At 39.0% G+C, this 13,093-nt stretch overlaps 2 protein-coding genes across 8 annotated transcripts; one reads left to right on the forward strand and one right to left on the reverse strand.

Annotated features, from left to right (window-relative positions):
• Positions 1 to 225: 225 nt before the first annotated feature.
• ankrd29 (ankyrin repeat domain 29) lies at positions 226 to 8,038 on the reverse strand. 7 transcript variants are annotated; one of them, XM_040039853.1, is made up of 10 exons: positions 7,390 to 8,038; positions 7,022 to 7,132; positions 6,624 to 6,722; positions 3,456 to 3,554; positions 3,152 to 3,250; positions 2,702 to 2,800; positions 2,474 to 2,572; positions 2,003 to 2,098; positions 694 to 792; positions 226 to 606 (listed from the first exon to the last, which is right to left on the reverse strand). In XM_040039853.1, the coding sequence occupies exons 1-10, from the start codon at positions 7,534 to 7,536 to the stop codon at positions 523 to 525; spliced, it is 1,032 nt and encodes a 343-aa protein (XP_039895787.1). In that variant the 5' UTR covers positions 7,537 to 8,038; the 3' UTR covers positions 226 to 522. The 7 variants fall into 7 exon arrangements, with proteins under 7 accessions (XP_039895787.1, XP_039895789.1, XP_039895790.1 ...); XM_040039855.1 differs by having other exon boundaries at positions 7,822 to 8,037; XM_040039856.1 differs by having other exon boundaries at positions 6,912 to 7,132; positions 7,763 to 8,036.
• A 1,050-nt stretch (positions 8,039 to 9,088) lies between these two features.
• Positions 9,089 to 12,814, forward strand: cts12 (cathepsin 12). Its single transcript, XM_040039851.1, has 8 exons — positions 9,089 to 9,173; positions 9,491 to 9,636; positions 9,766 to 9,885; positions 10,081 to 10,245; positions 10,327 to 10,548; positions 10,635 to 10,803; positions 11,727 to 11,832; positions 11,924 to 12,814. The coding sequence occupies exons 1-8, from the start codon at positions 9,143 to 9,145 to the stop codon at positions 12,021 to 12,023; spliced, it is 1,059 nt and encodes a 352-aa protein (XP_039895785.1). The 5' UTR covers positions 9,089 to 9,142; the 3' UTR covers positions 12,024 to 12,814.
• The last annotated feature ends 279 nt before the right edge of the window (positions 12,815 to 13,093 follow it).

Raw genomic sequence — 13,093 nt, forward strand, 5'->3', positions numbered from 1 at the left:
TAATTAAATCACAGCACAGGTGAGCTACAGGTGTCTGTTAATAGGGATAATAGTGACCTCTAGTGGGTATTCGTCACATAACTAGCATACCATTGTATTATTAAAATGTGTACGTAATATCTGATCCTTATTTTATCATGACTGCTCATTTTCCAACCGCAAATAAAATGTAATTCAAAAAAATATTACACATCCACACAGATACTCCTGCATTAATAAATAAAATTACACTTTATTACATTTATTAAAAAGGCAAATAAAGAGTGCAAAATATATAGAAATCTGACAACACTTGGGATAAACACAAATAAACAGGAGACCAGTAGGGGATGATGCACATGGAAGACAAATGTTTTTTGTGTTGCGCTATACTTTGTCCAGGTTTGTTCGGCATACGACAGCTTAATTTCAACCAAAAGCAAGCACCGTGTACAGTACATGTTGTAATTGGGTGGATTGGACACTTGTTTTCTTTCCCCCTCCTTACACAGACAGGCGTGAAGGCAGGAACCTGTGCCATTATCAGCTGTGTCCATTCAGGATTTTTGGACGTAAAACCTTAAGGATGCGATCATTCTTTGTCAGATCTGCAGGGAGTTCACTATTCTGCAAAAGATACATGGGAAACACTTTGATTATAATATCTAATGAGATTATATACTTAGGTTGTCTGCTGTTTGTCTGCTATCCCACCTTATTGAGTAGCGTTGGGTCAGCATTCGCTCCAAGTAGCAGCAGAACAGATTGAAGATTTCCACTCATAACAGCAGCATGAAGGGCAGTATAGCCATTCTGTAGACAAGACACAAATATGAACTACCCTTCTTTAATATTATTACTTTTCCTTTAATAGTATCTGGTATTTCACAAGCATGCATCTTCCTTTTCTTGTTCAGCATTAGATTACAAGATTGATTAACAGCTCTAATATTGGGACACTAAATAAAAAGAAAGAGCCAGCAGCCAGATAATGTAGTTTAACACAAAAAATGGAAATGGGGATGGCAGGTCCACTGACTTTCTTTTTGTGTCTTTTTGGAAGAGAGCTGTCTCTGTAACCATGTTTCAGGCCTGTCAGCCATGACCCACTCTGACTGCCCGGCTGCCCACGGAGGAAATTCATCTGATTGTTAGTGGAGCTGGATATAGAGCCTCTGAACCAGTGTTCCTTGCTATTTGAGCACTGAGCTACTCGTGATGTGGGTGGTATTTTTGGGTTTGTCTGACACTACTAGTAATATGTTTTTAATAGTATTTATTTGATAGTTCAGCTTTGTTTAGATCCTCTTTTGTTCTGTTTATGAGCAGTTGGAAATGTAATAATAATTTTTTATCTAGGTATAAAATTTAGCACCGCTATTTTGGTTTGACACTATAGGCTTATTCATTTTTTCCTAGACAGTGATTTTTATTGTTATTATTATTTTTATTTGATTTCCTTTTTACTGATTACATTCCAACAGTACTGTCATGTGCTGTACATACAAGTTACTCATTGCTACATAAAGATATCAGTGTTGTTGGGTGTTTTTTTTTTTTTTAAACCTTTTTATTATTAGTGTCCATGTATAAAAAAAAATTATATCACTGTTGTATATTGTATTAGATTTAACTATTAGCCATTTTCCATCTGCAATCCCTGGGAATGTAAACACAGCTTTACCTGCCCAGGGATGTTGTTTCTTTGGATCCATAGTTTGCAAATATTTTTAAGTTACTCTCTGTGCTTCTACTGATGTCAAATCTTTACAAAGAGGAAATCACTATCTTGACTTTGTCTAAGCGGGTAACATCCATCCTACAAAACATGCAAAATCTATCTACGAGCCCACTAAACATTGCTGATAAAACAATTTGTTCTATATGTTTAAGTTTGTAAAAGAACACACTGTGTTTGTGTCAGACTATTTTTTTGGTGTTGCAGAAAAGCTTGAGAGCTTGACAAGTTGTGCCTTAACCATAGCCATTTCCCAAATCAGACATCCACAGCAGCATGTTTTACCTTAAGAAGGCCAAGTGATGGAGAAAATTTGAGGAGTTCCTCAATGACACCATTGTGGCCTTTCAGCGCTGCTTTGAACAGCGCTGTTGATCCATCCTTGAAAGACACAAAAAAAAAAAAGCATACAATTGTTAAAATTGTCACAAAAATCACGAGTCCATTTTCAGTTACTCACATCCTTAAAAGCCTTTGACTATATCACGTTTCCCACCAATAGATAATCCCTCATCCAACTTTGAAATGTTAAATATAAGTGTAAGTATCTGCATACAGTTGCAAATTCAATCTATATGTCAATATAATTACAAATCAAAAACCTTTTATGGTAAAATGTTTCTATAAAGACAGATCGCAGCCTCCTAGTCTTATGTAATGTCACACTTTCCACACTGCAGAATGGCAGGAATCAATAGTAAAAATCCCTTTATGTACACTTTGATGTACTTTATTAATCCTAAAAGATCAATGTACTTGTCTGTCAGTATCCCGATCAGCACCACGTAAGAGCAGCACCTTCACCACCTCACTGTGACCCATTTGGGCTGCCATCCACAGGGGGGCAGTGCCATCCTGGAGGAGGGAATTGATGAAGAGGGGGGTTGTAGGTATTGAGGGACAATTACCAGTAGGTAATTACGAGTAGGTGACAACATGTTTAGAGCTCTGTTTTAAAGAGGCAGAGTTTGGCGAGGACATTACCTCCCTTGCTTGGTTGACCTTGGCACCGGATGACAGCAACTGACGAATCACAGTCACATGACCCTCTTGGGCAGCAAGGAAAAGAGGGGTGGCACCATCCTGCAAAACAAGAATTACCTCACACTCGATTTTCGAAATCTGCTTGGAAAATCTTCCAATTAGGCATAGACTACATCACTAAAACAAGATTCCATCAGTACTATTTATAAGCACATTTTTGTGTAAGCAGGTTGTTTTTCCATGGCACCAAGGAAACACACAGTTATCCTGCCCAGTATGATTCATGTCTGACTCAGCAGTCTGCAGAAACCTGAGAGGCTGGATTCCAGTTGCTGGGACAATGTGTGCAGCTAACCATTGTGTTTCTGACAGACAAATACACTTAACAGACAGGACAGTGACGGCGTACTGAGAGCGAGAGGCTGCAGACGTAAATGCAAAGAGCCTCACGTTCAGCTGGTCGTGAACATTGGCTCCATTTTTCAGCAGGATGTCCACCACTTTGGAGTGACCGTACTGAGATGCGACAGTGAGAGCTGTGCCACCATCCTGCCACATAAACACACATGGATGCACAAGAATGACTAAAGTGTTCGGCAACAACAAAAATATCTTTAAAGTCACAGCAGCACTGTTTGTGCATCGCTGTCTCTTTATCTCCACATTCTGAAGTCTGATGATAGCACTGCAGCATTCTCCTTCACACCCAGTATTCTAAAGGCCATGATACACATCATTGCACCCTGTTGCATACCTTTGTCTGGAATTCAGTGGAGGCACCGAATTCAAAGAGGAGCTTTACAACTTCATGGTGTCCTTGCTGGGAGGAGAAGAACAAAGCGGTAGAACCTGTCTGGAAAGTTAAAAAAAAGACACCGCTGTTTACCTCAACTTTACCCTACCGGTAATAGTGTACACAATATAACCTTTCATGAATATCTGACATGAGGAATAGAATAAATAAGTGTCCAATTGGGGGAATTTTGCTGCACATATGGCCCTGTTTTCTTACAAATAAGATTCTACTCAAGCATAAAACTAACATTATAGAAAGTTTTATTTGGCGGGAAAAAAAACGGAAAAAAAAACTTAGCACAAAGGTTGAAATATAACCAAAGTGTAGGGCAGACAGTTAATGAGGACTATATGCACCAAACCTATAGCAGCAACTTGCTGTCGCTTCCCAGTGAAACACCAGCCGGTTAGCATAAGAACGGTTGGAAAAAGGAAGAAAACTACCTTGGTGACCTACTGCCTGTAGGTGAGAGAAATCCACGTATAAACACATCCAAAAGATACTAAATTGATAGACTACACTCACTGGCCTCTTTGTTGTTCAACTGCTTATTGACAAAAATATTGAATCAGCCAATTACATGGCAGCAACTCAATCTTTTTAGGCACGTAGACCTGTTAAAGTTCAAATCAAGAAAGTCAATTTAAGTTACTTTGTGCAAGTATTTAAAAAAAAAAAACTGCAGATTTCCTGAGATTTTCTGGCACAGTCATCTCTAGGGTTTACAGAGAATGGTCCCAAAAAAAAAAAAAGAGCAAGCAGCAAGACCTCTGACATCAACAAAGAATTGCTTTCTTGATGTCAGAGGTCAGATTAAATGGCCAGATTGCTTTGGGCTGAAACCAAGGCAACTGTAGCTCAAATAATCACTTGTTACAACTGAGGCGTTCAGGGTATGCAAAGGTTGCATAAATCCTCCTGACTACCAGCAATGCAAATTTGTCCTCTGTAGAGCACCTTTCTAAACCTGAATATCTCCCATGCACTGCATACTACAGAATTGCCTCCTTTTGGTATCTACAGAGGACATTTAGGGCTTTCCAATGATACCAAATGTGAAGGGGTGGAGCTTTGGGAACTTTAGTTTTTTCATTAAGGAACATGGCAGCCATCGCTGCAAGCACATTTTATGGGAAGAAGAAAAGTAAGTGCATAAAACTTCTTATTGAGCAATTTTTAGCTATAAATGTTGTTAGCATATTTTAAATAAGTCTCTTAATAACACACTAAAACATAGTATGCTTAATTCTAACTTCATTTTAGTATAGTATTGAAGTGTTTAAAAAATGTCCTCCATAGTGGACATTTGTAGTCATTTCTTCCATTTTGTTCTGTTTTTTTTTTTTTAAATGACCAGAAAAGGAGTCCTTTTTAGAAGCAGAAAGAAATTTATTGCAGTTTGATGAGGGAAACTCAGATCTTGAGTTGTCTGATGAAAAAGATCATAGGGAATAAGCCCTTGAAGAAGAAAGAAGGAGGAGCATCAGGGATGGTACTCAGACCTGAACTTGCTGTCATTAAGTGGTTGGACAGTTGTCATGGCATCCTCTGCCTATGGCAATCAACCTCAGGACAGACGCACAAGATGGTCTAAGAAAAACAAAAGGTTTGTCCATGTGCCAAGTCCACTGGCAATTGCTGAGTACACTACCAATATAGGTGACGTGGACCATATTGAATGTTGAGATTCTACAGGATGGTCTCTCACACTCAGAAATTGACAGTATGTGCAGTTTTCTACTTTTTGATCTGGCAATCACCAACTCGTGGCTTCAGTATAGCAGTGACTTGCAGTTTTGGGGGAAGAAACCACTACAGTTCCTTGAGTTCAAACTTCTCCTTGGTGAAGAGTTGAAGAAAATGTTTGCCATCAAAGTTCATTTTTACACGTTCGGCCTTCCAATGTCCTCTGCAGTGGACATGTGATATCTAAAAAATGTAAACTTTTTTTCCCCAAAAAATTATTTCAGTCTTCTAATTACCTTACAAACATTGGGGGATTTAAATTTGTTTTTGATTGGACAACATTTTTTTTCCTGGTAGTCAGGAGGATAAACATGTTGTGCATCTCTGAACACAAAACCTTAACTTTTAAGCAGATAGAACTAGCACCCGCTGCTGTGGCCTATCAGCTATGAACAGGTAATTGAGGCAACAATTCACATAGGCTCACCAAAATAGGACAACAGTCTGCTGTAACTTTCAGAATGTAGAGTTAGAATTTAGTACGAACAACAACAGCATGGATCAATTTCTGCCTTTTTACTCAAACAACCTCTAGTTGAGTCACAGGATCCCAATCCAATAAAACACCTTCGGGATGTGGTAGAACTGGATATTTGTATCACGGATGTCATATCTGGAGCGACTTGAACGCTGTCATGCCAATAGAGAGCAAAATCTCTTAGGAACATTTTCCAAGGCAAAAGGGGGTCCAACCCAGAACTACCAAGGTGTAACTAATCAAGTGGCCAGAGGGTGTATAAACAAATTTAAAGCACATGAATTTACATAATACAAGATCTTAAGACATTATTTACCAGATGATGCAGTACTGGCTTAGCGTAGCACAACTGCTGGACAAAGGGAGTAAAGCTAGCCTGGGTCTTCCAGCAGAACAATCCACATATGCACACCTTTGCTCAGTAATTAACAGTTAAAGGCACAGTGTTCCAGACATGGCGGAAGTCTGGTCCTAGACTAAAAACTTTATTCAATTTAAAACTTCAATATTTTTCTTTTGGTCTGGACGAATTTCTAATCCATGTCTGGAAAACTGGAAAGTGTAAAAACAACAATTAGTGGGTTTTCAGGAGCTATGTGCCAGCAGGTTGTAGTGACCTTCTAAATTCACCAGCGGTAGCAGACAGTGAGTTTCCTTAGCTCAGCACAAAGGCTGGACAAAGGGGGTAAAGCTAGCATGAGTATGCTTCCATTGAAATAAGATAAATCCATCTGTCAACACATCTAAATTTAAAGCCTGGACAGTCAACATCTGTCAAGTTCATTCACTAATATTGTATTTGCCTAATTCTGACAATGTAAAAACACCTTTACCCACACTTTATGTTTTGGAGTCTGTAAGAGTATTTAGTTAATTCATTGGGTTTCATTTCCCCAGCATACCTCTCTTTGGTAGTTGATATCAGCCCCTTGCATGATAAGCTCTTTAACACAGTCATAATGGCCGCTGTATGATGCCACCATCAGCGCTGTTGTTCCATACTGGAAAGAAACATTAATGAGCATATTTGTTTTGTTGCAATGACCTGGTAAACAGTGTAGTGAAGGCAGGGATGAAACCACAGAATTCTGCATATTTCTGGCTTAACATGCAAAACTTTCAACTGTTTATAGGACAAAGAGAGAGAGAGAGAAAACCATTAATGGATGAGGAATTGTGATGGTACACACATGCACTACATGAACCCCACAGGTAAGGCTTGAAGCTTTCTGTGTCCCTACCACAGGTGGAATATGGTTAAAGTGTGCATCTGAGCAGCCACAGCATGCAGTGTCCATACACTGTCTCTGCAGTCTGCGTCCACTCGCCCGCTGTTGAGTAGCAGTTGAAGCAGAGCCAAGTTCCCCTTCCTCGCTGCCCAAAACACAGCATTAGCCAGGGGTGTTTCCTTCTGGAGGATAAATACACACAACAACACAAAAACTGACCTAAAAGTTACCATTAGAGCATTAGGAATGCTGAGAGCAGACAGTAAGGTCAGCAGAGTGCATCCAGGTGTTACTGTTCAGTGTTGTGATGCACCTGAATATGAATGACAGGTGAGTCATCAATAAAGTGTGCCAAGAGATTAATAATCATATTTATGACATCACATCACATCTCAACCAAAGTTAGGGTTTAAAGTTTGTGCTAACTTTAAGCCTTTACCATAAAATTTAACAAGTTACTCATGAATAATGGGGACTTGCTTTTTGTCCTCAGAAGAGGGGGACATGTCCAAAATGTGCGTAAAATGATTTGTTTCCTCTCAGTACCGGTAATAAAAGGTATGTGGGCATACTTGTGCACGCACATTCACGTGCACGCTAGTACCATGGGCCGTTTGACATGCTATTACATCAGCAAATCCGGATGCACAGACACCGAGTTGGACTCTATGATCGCCCAGGCCAGTAAGCAGCCATTCAAATGTCAGAGCAAGTGCTACCTCACCGGGCTCATAGTGAAACATACCAGATCGTTCAATAACCCCCAAATAAACAAGTCTGCACTTCAAGAGGAAGCAGGTGCGATCAATTACCTTATTGCGGCCCTCTCAGGCTGCGTGCACAGAATGATGGACGGAGAAAGCTGGTTTACCTTGAAAGACATCCTGCAGACCTCATTCGTGACTCATACTTCTTCCTGCGCACTCATTCATTAGACGAGATGTTGAGCGCCACTCGCCTGTTTTGCCGCACTGACTTTGGGTGTTGGCGGCGCCCGATCGCGGACATAATAACGGGGAGTGACAAAATCAGCTGAGCTCATCCTCTGCAGTGTGTCCTGCGAGGGAGCAACACCGTGGGCCAGCAGAGGGCGCTGCTGCTCACACTGATGAACTGTATATAAATATAGATTTATGGCGTGAAGCCATGGCTATTAAGCAACCTACATTTACTCAATACTGCACTTAAGAGTAATTTTAAAGCATTTGTGTTCTACTATACTTCACTGTAATCTACATTTCTGAAAAAAAAAAAAAACTTCGCCTTTTACTCCACTATTGACATACATATAAGGAGATCATTGTTGTTAAAAATTAAACCAAGGATCTAATCTTAAAGTCTAAATAAATGAAATAAACTATAATTATTATTATTATTAATAATAATAATAATAATAAATAATTAATAATGTGGTTCGTGTTTAAAACGTTAAAACTTTGAACAAGTGAGCAAAGATTTGGAGCAACTGAAAAAGAAATCCCTCTCTGTTAAGCCCTTGTATTGATCTTGGGGATTTTTCTCTGAAACTTTCTGTTTGTGTTTTAGTCCTAAATTATTTCAGAGAGCAAAAGTCTGCTGTGGTTATCCTTAGTTCACATTTCTAAGAAAGAAAGGATAAATCCCTCATCTTCTCAGAACAAAGATCCAAAATGTCCAAACAGAATACAAATTTGTGTAGCAGAACTTTGCTAAAATAAACTATTATACCGAGTATGAATGACTTAAAATGAAGCCGAATATGGCAGTGAAATCCTGCTTACACAACGGATCTGTATGCCTGCAAGCTCTGTGCTTTTGGTTAAGTTTTAACTACTGTTTATTGTATGCACTCTTGAATGCAGAAATGTTACCCTCAGCTTTCTTACATCAGTTCACTGGCACTTTTATTTAGATAAAGTTCCCCTTTCACAGTTTGTTTTGCACAGTTATGTGACGGTTGTTGTGCTCAATTATAAACCAGTATTTGAGGGATTTACACAACTGCTGCTTTAGCTGTCTCTAAATGATTACATCACTATGGCCAAGGAGGAGCATGATAAGCATCTTATTTTTGTTGACTAATGTCCTTCTCAGCTGCTGTCATGAGTGTTGATTTAGGGATTAACTTAAAGTATAGTAGTAACATGTACTTACTGACAAGCTTTATAAGGCAGGTCTGTTTCGGTGTCACTGTTCAGAGTTGCTCTCAGAATATGGGACCAAAACAGACTCACATGCATGAAGGTAAGCTGACCAGAGCTTTTTGTTTAATATCAAAAGAACAACTAATCTTATATAATGTTATATGTCTCTTTTATATGTTGGTTTGTTCTATAAAATCCCTTAAGTCTATTTTCACTGTTGATTTTTAAAGAAACTAACCTAAGCTAACATAAGCTCAGAGAACACTTTTTATATTGACTAGATTTCCATTTTTCTTTTGATTGATAATACAGTTGCAGTCAGAGGGCTCATGAGGCCATCCTTTCAACATGATATGATGAAATATGATGAATTATACATATACACAATGCAACTGTGCAATGCTCTGGTCCTTCTAGTCCAGCAGGCCAGCTTTCTGCTGAAAGCTGCTCTGCTGTCCGTCCTGCTGAGTGGCCTGCAGCACGTGCTGGCAGACTCAGATGAGGAGGCCCCGACTGAGTGGGAGATCTGGAAAAGCAGATATGGCATAAGCTATGATGAATCAGTGAGACAGCCTCCACATCTAAAATCCTCACAACAACAATAAGTGCAAATGTTCTCTAACGAAAAGTCCACATGTTCTCTAATTTATTCGAGTTTTTCTTTCGTGTGCTTTTCCTGTGTTAACCATCAGGACGACATGGAAAGGAGAGCCATCTGGGAGGAGAATAAGCAGTTGATTGAAGACAACAACCGAAGGTTTCTCATGGGAATGAAGTCATTCAGTATGGCTATGAATAGATATGGAGACCTAGTAAGGAGTATTGTTTTGTTCTAGTAGAATTTAGTAGTAGAGTAGAAGTGTTTTGTTTCAGCTTTGTTTAACCAGCTCCTAAATGTACCTACTATTTTCCACAAAGACCTTAAAAAAAAAGAATTGTCTGATTAATTGCTGTAACAAACTGTGAATACTGTGATACTGTGAACAAAAATTGTTTTACATTTGCAGACACAACAAGAATACCGGGTTTTGCAAGGTGCCAAGATGAATGCTCAGTTTGTAAAGAGAGGGAAAGAAGTCTCAGCTCGAAGACTGCGTAACAATGCAAGGCATTTAGATGGCTATGCTGTTGACTACAGAAACATGGGTTTTGTGACTGAGGTTAAAGATCAGGTAAGACTGTCCCTCCATCACATGAGTGGGTATATTCAGACTGAATCACAATCAGATCTTTGTTTTAAATGTTCTTTGCAGGGCTTTTGTGGGTCATGCTGGGCCTTCAGCACTACGGGAGCTATAGAGGCACAGCTGTACAAAAAGACAGGTCAGCTGATATCCTTGAGCGAACAAAACTTAGTGGATTGTTCTAAATCCTTTGGTACCTATGGGTGCAGTGGTGCCTGGATGGCCAATGCTTATGACTATGTGGTCAGCAACGGGCTGGAGTCTTCAAACACCTACCCATACACCTCAGTGGTAGGACTCTGCTGTCTTATCCTACATCATAAAAAAGTAAATAATTCTGCGGACATGCTGCAGTTAACATTTATTTCTCTTAACAGGACACTCAGCCCTGTTTCTACGACAGCAGGCTTGCAGTTGCTCACATCAGGGACTACAGGTTCATTCCCAGGGGAGATGAGCAAGCTATGGCTGATGCTCTGGCAACTATTGGACCAATAACAGTTGCTATTGATGCAGATCATGCAAGCTTCCTGTTCTACAGCTCAGGTTAACTGCCTTAAAAATAACAGTTATGTTATCTTAAGTCGATTTTGATAAGAAGAGGACTTTTTAAACTCAGAGCTGCTATAATAAGAATTTTTAGATTAACAAAGCCACATTAAGCCACATATGAAAAGAGTGACAAAGTGCAACTTTGTTGTTGTTAGTTGTTTTTGTTCTCATTGTATGGCAGCTATTTTTTTTTAGCAAAAAAGCTTTGATAATCCCATCGGATACTCAGCAACAGTGAGCAGACAAACAAAGTTAGCAACTATCTTGGGGACACAACAAAGCTTTTAGTAATTAAAGACCCAGAAATTCCCATTAGGAGTTGTTGGAGATTGAACTAAATGCTAAACAGGACTTATTATGGTAATTTTCAGCTTCATGTTTTTTGTTTTTGGAGTTTAATTGAGTAACTCTGCATGATTGATGGTTCAAGATGAGCCTCATTTGTCTTATACTGGTGCTCTGGTTCATAAATTGCCTTTAAAAAGTGCAATTTAAGCACCTCCCCCTTAAAAACCGTATTCCCTTTAGGTTAACTTTATTCTGAGTTGCCTACACCTCACAAACATAAAATGTGAAGAGCATGTGGGTTGCTCATCAGTTTTCACAACCCAAGCTGTGTGCCATACCGAGGATATCATCTTCTTCACATCATACAGATCCAAGAATAAAAAAACTTCCCCAAGCAAAAAGCTTACATTCACAGGACCTCATTTTTAAAAATTTGGGCATTTTATGTATAAGAAGCCACCATGTAAAAAGTAAGAAATACCACAAGTAATGTTCCCTAACAACTGGTCACTAAGAATTTTCCTTCTCTGAGTTAAGGGTTATTCTATGTCACTGTTGTGTTATCAGTTTGTTTTTGCTTCCCACAAATTTCCAAAAGTCAGTTAAGTAGGTTCATGTTTCCTTTGCAGGAATATATGATGAGCCCAACTGCAACCCCAATAATCTGAATCATGCAGTGCTGCTGGTCGGCTATGGCTCACAAGAAGGCCAAGACTACTGGATCATCAAGAACAGGTTTGTTCAATATTGTTGAAAGAAAAAGATAGCATCTGACCAAAACCTCCACTTTTCTTCACCTAAAAATGTCTTCTTTTTTTTCCAATAGTTGGGGAACTGGCTGGGGTGAAGGCGGCTTTATGCGAATCGTCCGGAATGGCCAAAACGCTTGTGGCCTCGCCAGCTACGCCTTGTACCCTATTCTATGATTTAATAAGATGTGGCAGTCTCAAGGCTACGCTCTTCCATTGGACCTCATCTCCACAAATCAACAGTCAGTGCTCATACAGCCCAAATCACCTTTCTGACAGTTTAGTAAATGTTTATGAAAAGTTGAAACCTTTTAATAATGAACATGTCGCTTCTCTCAGGGACATCTTTGTGAGGTAAATAAAAAAATCTAATAAAATAACTAAAATTATGTGTGATTAATACCAGGGTCACCTTCAGCAACTCAAAAGATTAGAGCCGCCTTTGATATTTTCACTGGCTGATAGGACTAAACTGGAAGCAGACCAGTTTAGATTTGAACTCTTGCTGTTGCATTATGTGCAAAATGTAGTTTGTCAAAGTCTTACCTGAAACAGACATCCTCTAGATGGCGATATTGCTCCAAAACCTTTAGATGTTGTCCAAAATTAGTGGAGCCTTTGCCCTGTGCAGTAATGCCCCCACCCTCAACATATCATCATATACTGGATTTTGTTTTGTTTTTGTTGCCCTCCTTTTTGTGTGACCTTCATTCATAGACTTTGTGTTAAACATAGATGTAGTTCCTTAGTCTGAAAAGTGAATTCAGAGTGAAAGTAACTAAAATCTCCATTCTTTCTAACAGCCAGAAGGGGGCGACTCTTCTGGTTTAAAAAAGAACTCAAAATTGTACAGAAGTCAGTAGGAAAATGGTCCTCGGCTCCTGTGTTCTGTAACCTCAATAAACACTTTCCTCATGGATTAAAGGGCTACCTTATACACACTAACATATAGATTTTGTAGATTAGACCATATAAAGCAAATCAGGGTACCCTGTGTAAGCAATATTAGTCACAGTTGATTTGTAACTTTCATTGCCAGACTGCAACTTTTTGTTATTTTTGTTAGGCTGAAATGAGAAAAAATTGAAAATCTAAAAAGAAAAAACTGAGCCTGGCCTCAACAAGAATCTGTGAACAAACAGAACAAATGTAATGGTTATTTTAAAAGTGAGTGCAAATAAAGCTTTTACATCTGTGGTTTTTTTTGTTTCTGTTTGATATTTTTGGTACTCCTGTTTGCTTTAATA

The sequence above is a fragment of the Simochromis diagramma genome, unplaced genomic scaffold (assembly GCF_900408965.1).
Source record: "Simochromis diagramma unplaced genomic scaffold, fSimDia1.1 OVJJ01000026.1, whole genome shotgun sequence".
In the NCBI taxonomy this organism is placed as follows: Eukaryota; Metazoa; Chordata; class Actinopteri; order Cichliformes; family Cichlidae; genus Simochromis; species Simochromis diagramma.

Coding starts and splice junctions, on each gene's coding strand:
- cts12 (XM_040039851.1), top strand. CDS start 9,143: ATGGGACCAAAACAGACTCACATGCATGAAG. Junction 9,886..10,080: donor TGAATAGATATGGAGACCTA/GTAAGGAGTATT, acceptor TTACATTTGCAG/ACACAACAAGAATACCGGGT. Junction 10,549..10,634: donor CCTACCCATACACCTCAGTG/GTAGGACTCTGC, acceptor TTCTCTTAACAG/GACACTCAGCCCTGTTTCTA.
- ankrd29 (XM_040039853.1), bottom strand. CDS start 7,536: ATGTGCGTGCACAAGTATGCCCACATACCTTTTATTACCGGTACTGAG. Junction 2,801..3,151: donor ATGTTCACGACCAGCTGAAC/GTGAGGCTCTTT, acceptor CTTGTTTTGCAG/GATGGTGCCACCCCTCTTTT. Junction 793..2,002: donor CATCACTTGGCCTTCTTAAG/GTAAAACATGCT, acceptor TCTTGTCTACAG/AATGGCTATACTGCCCTTCA.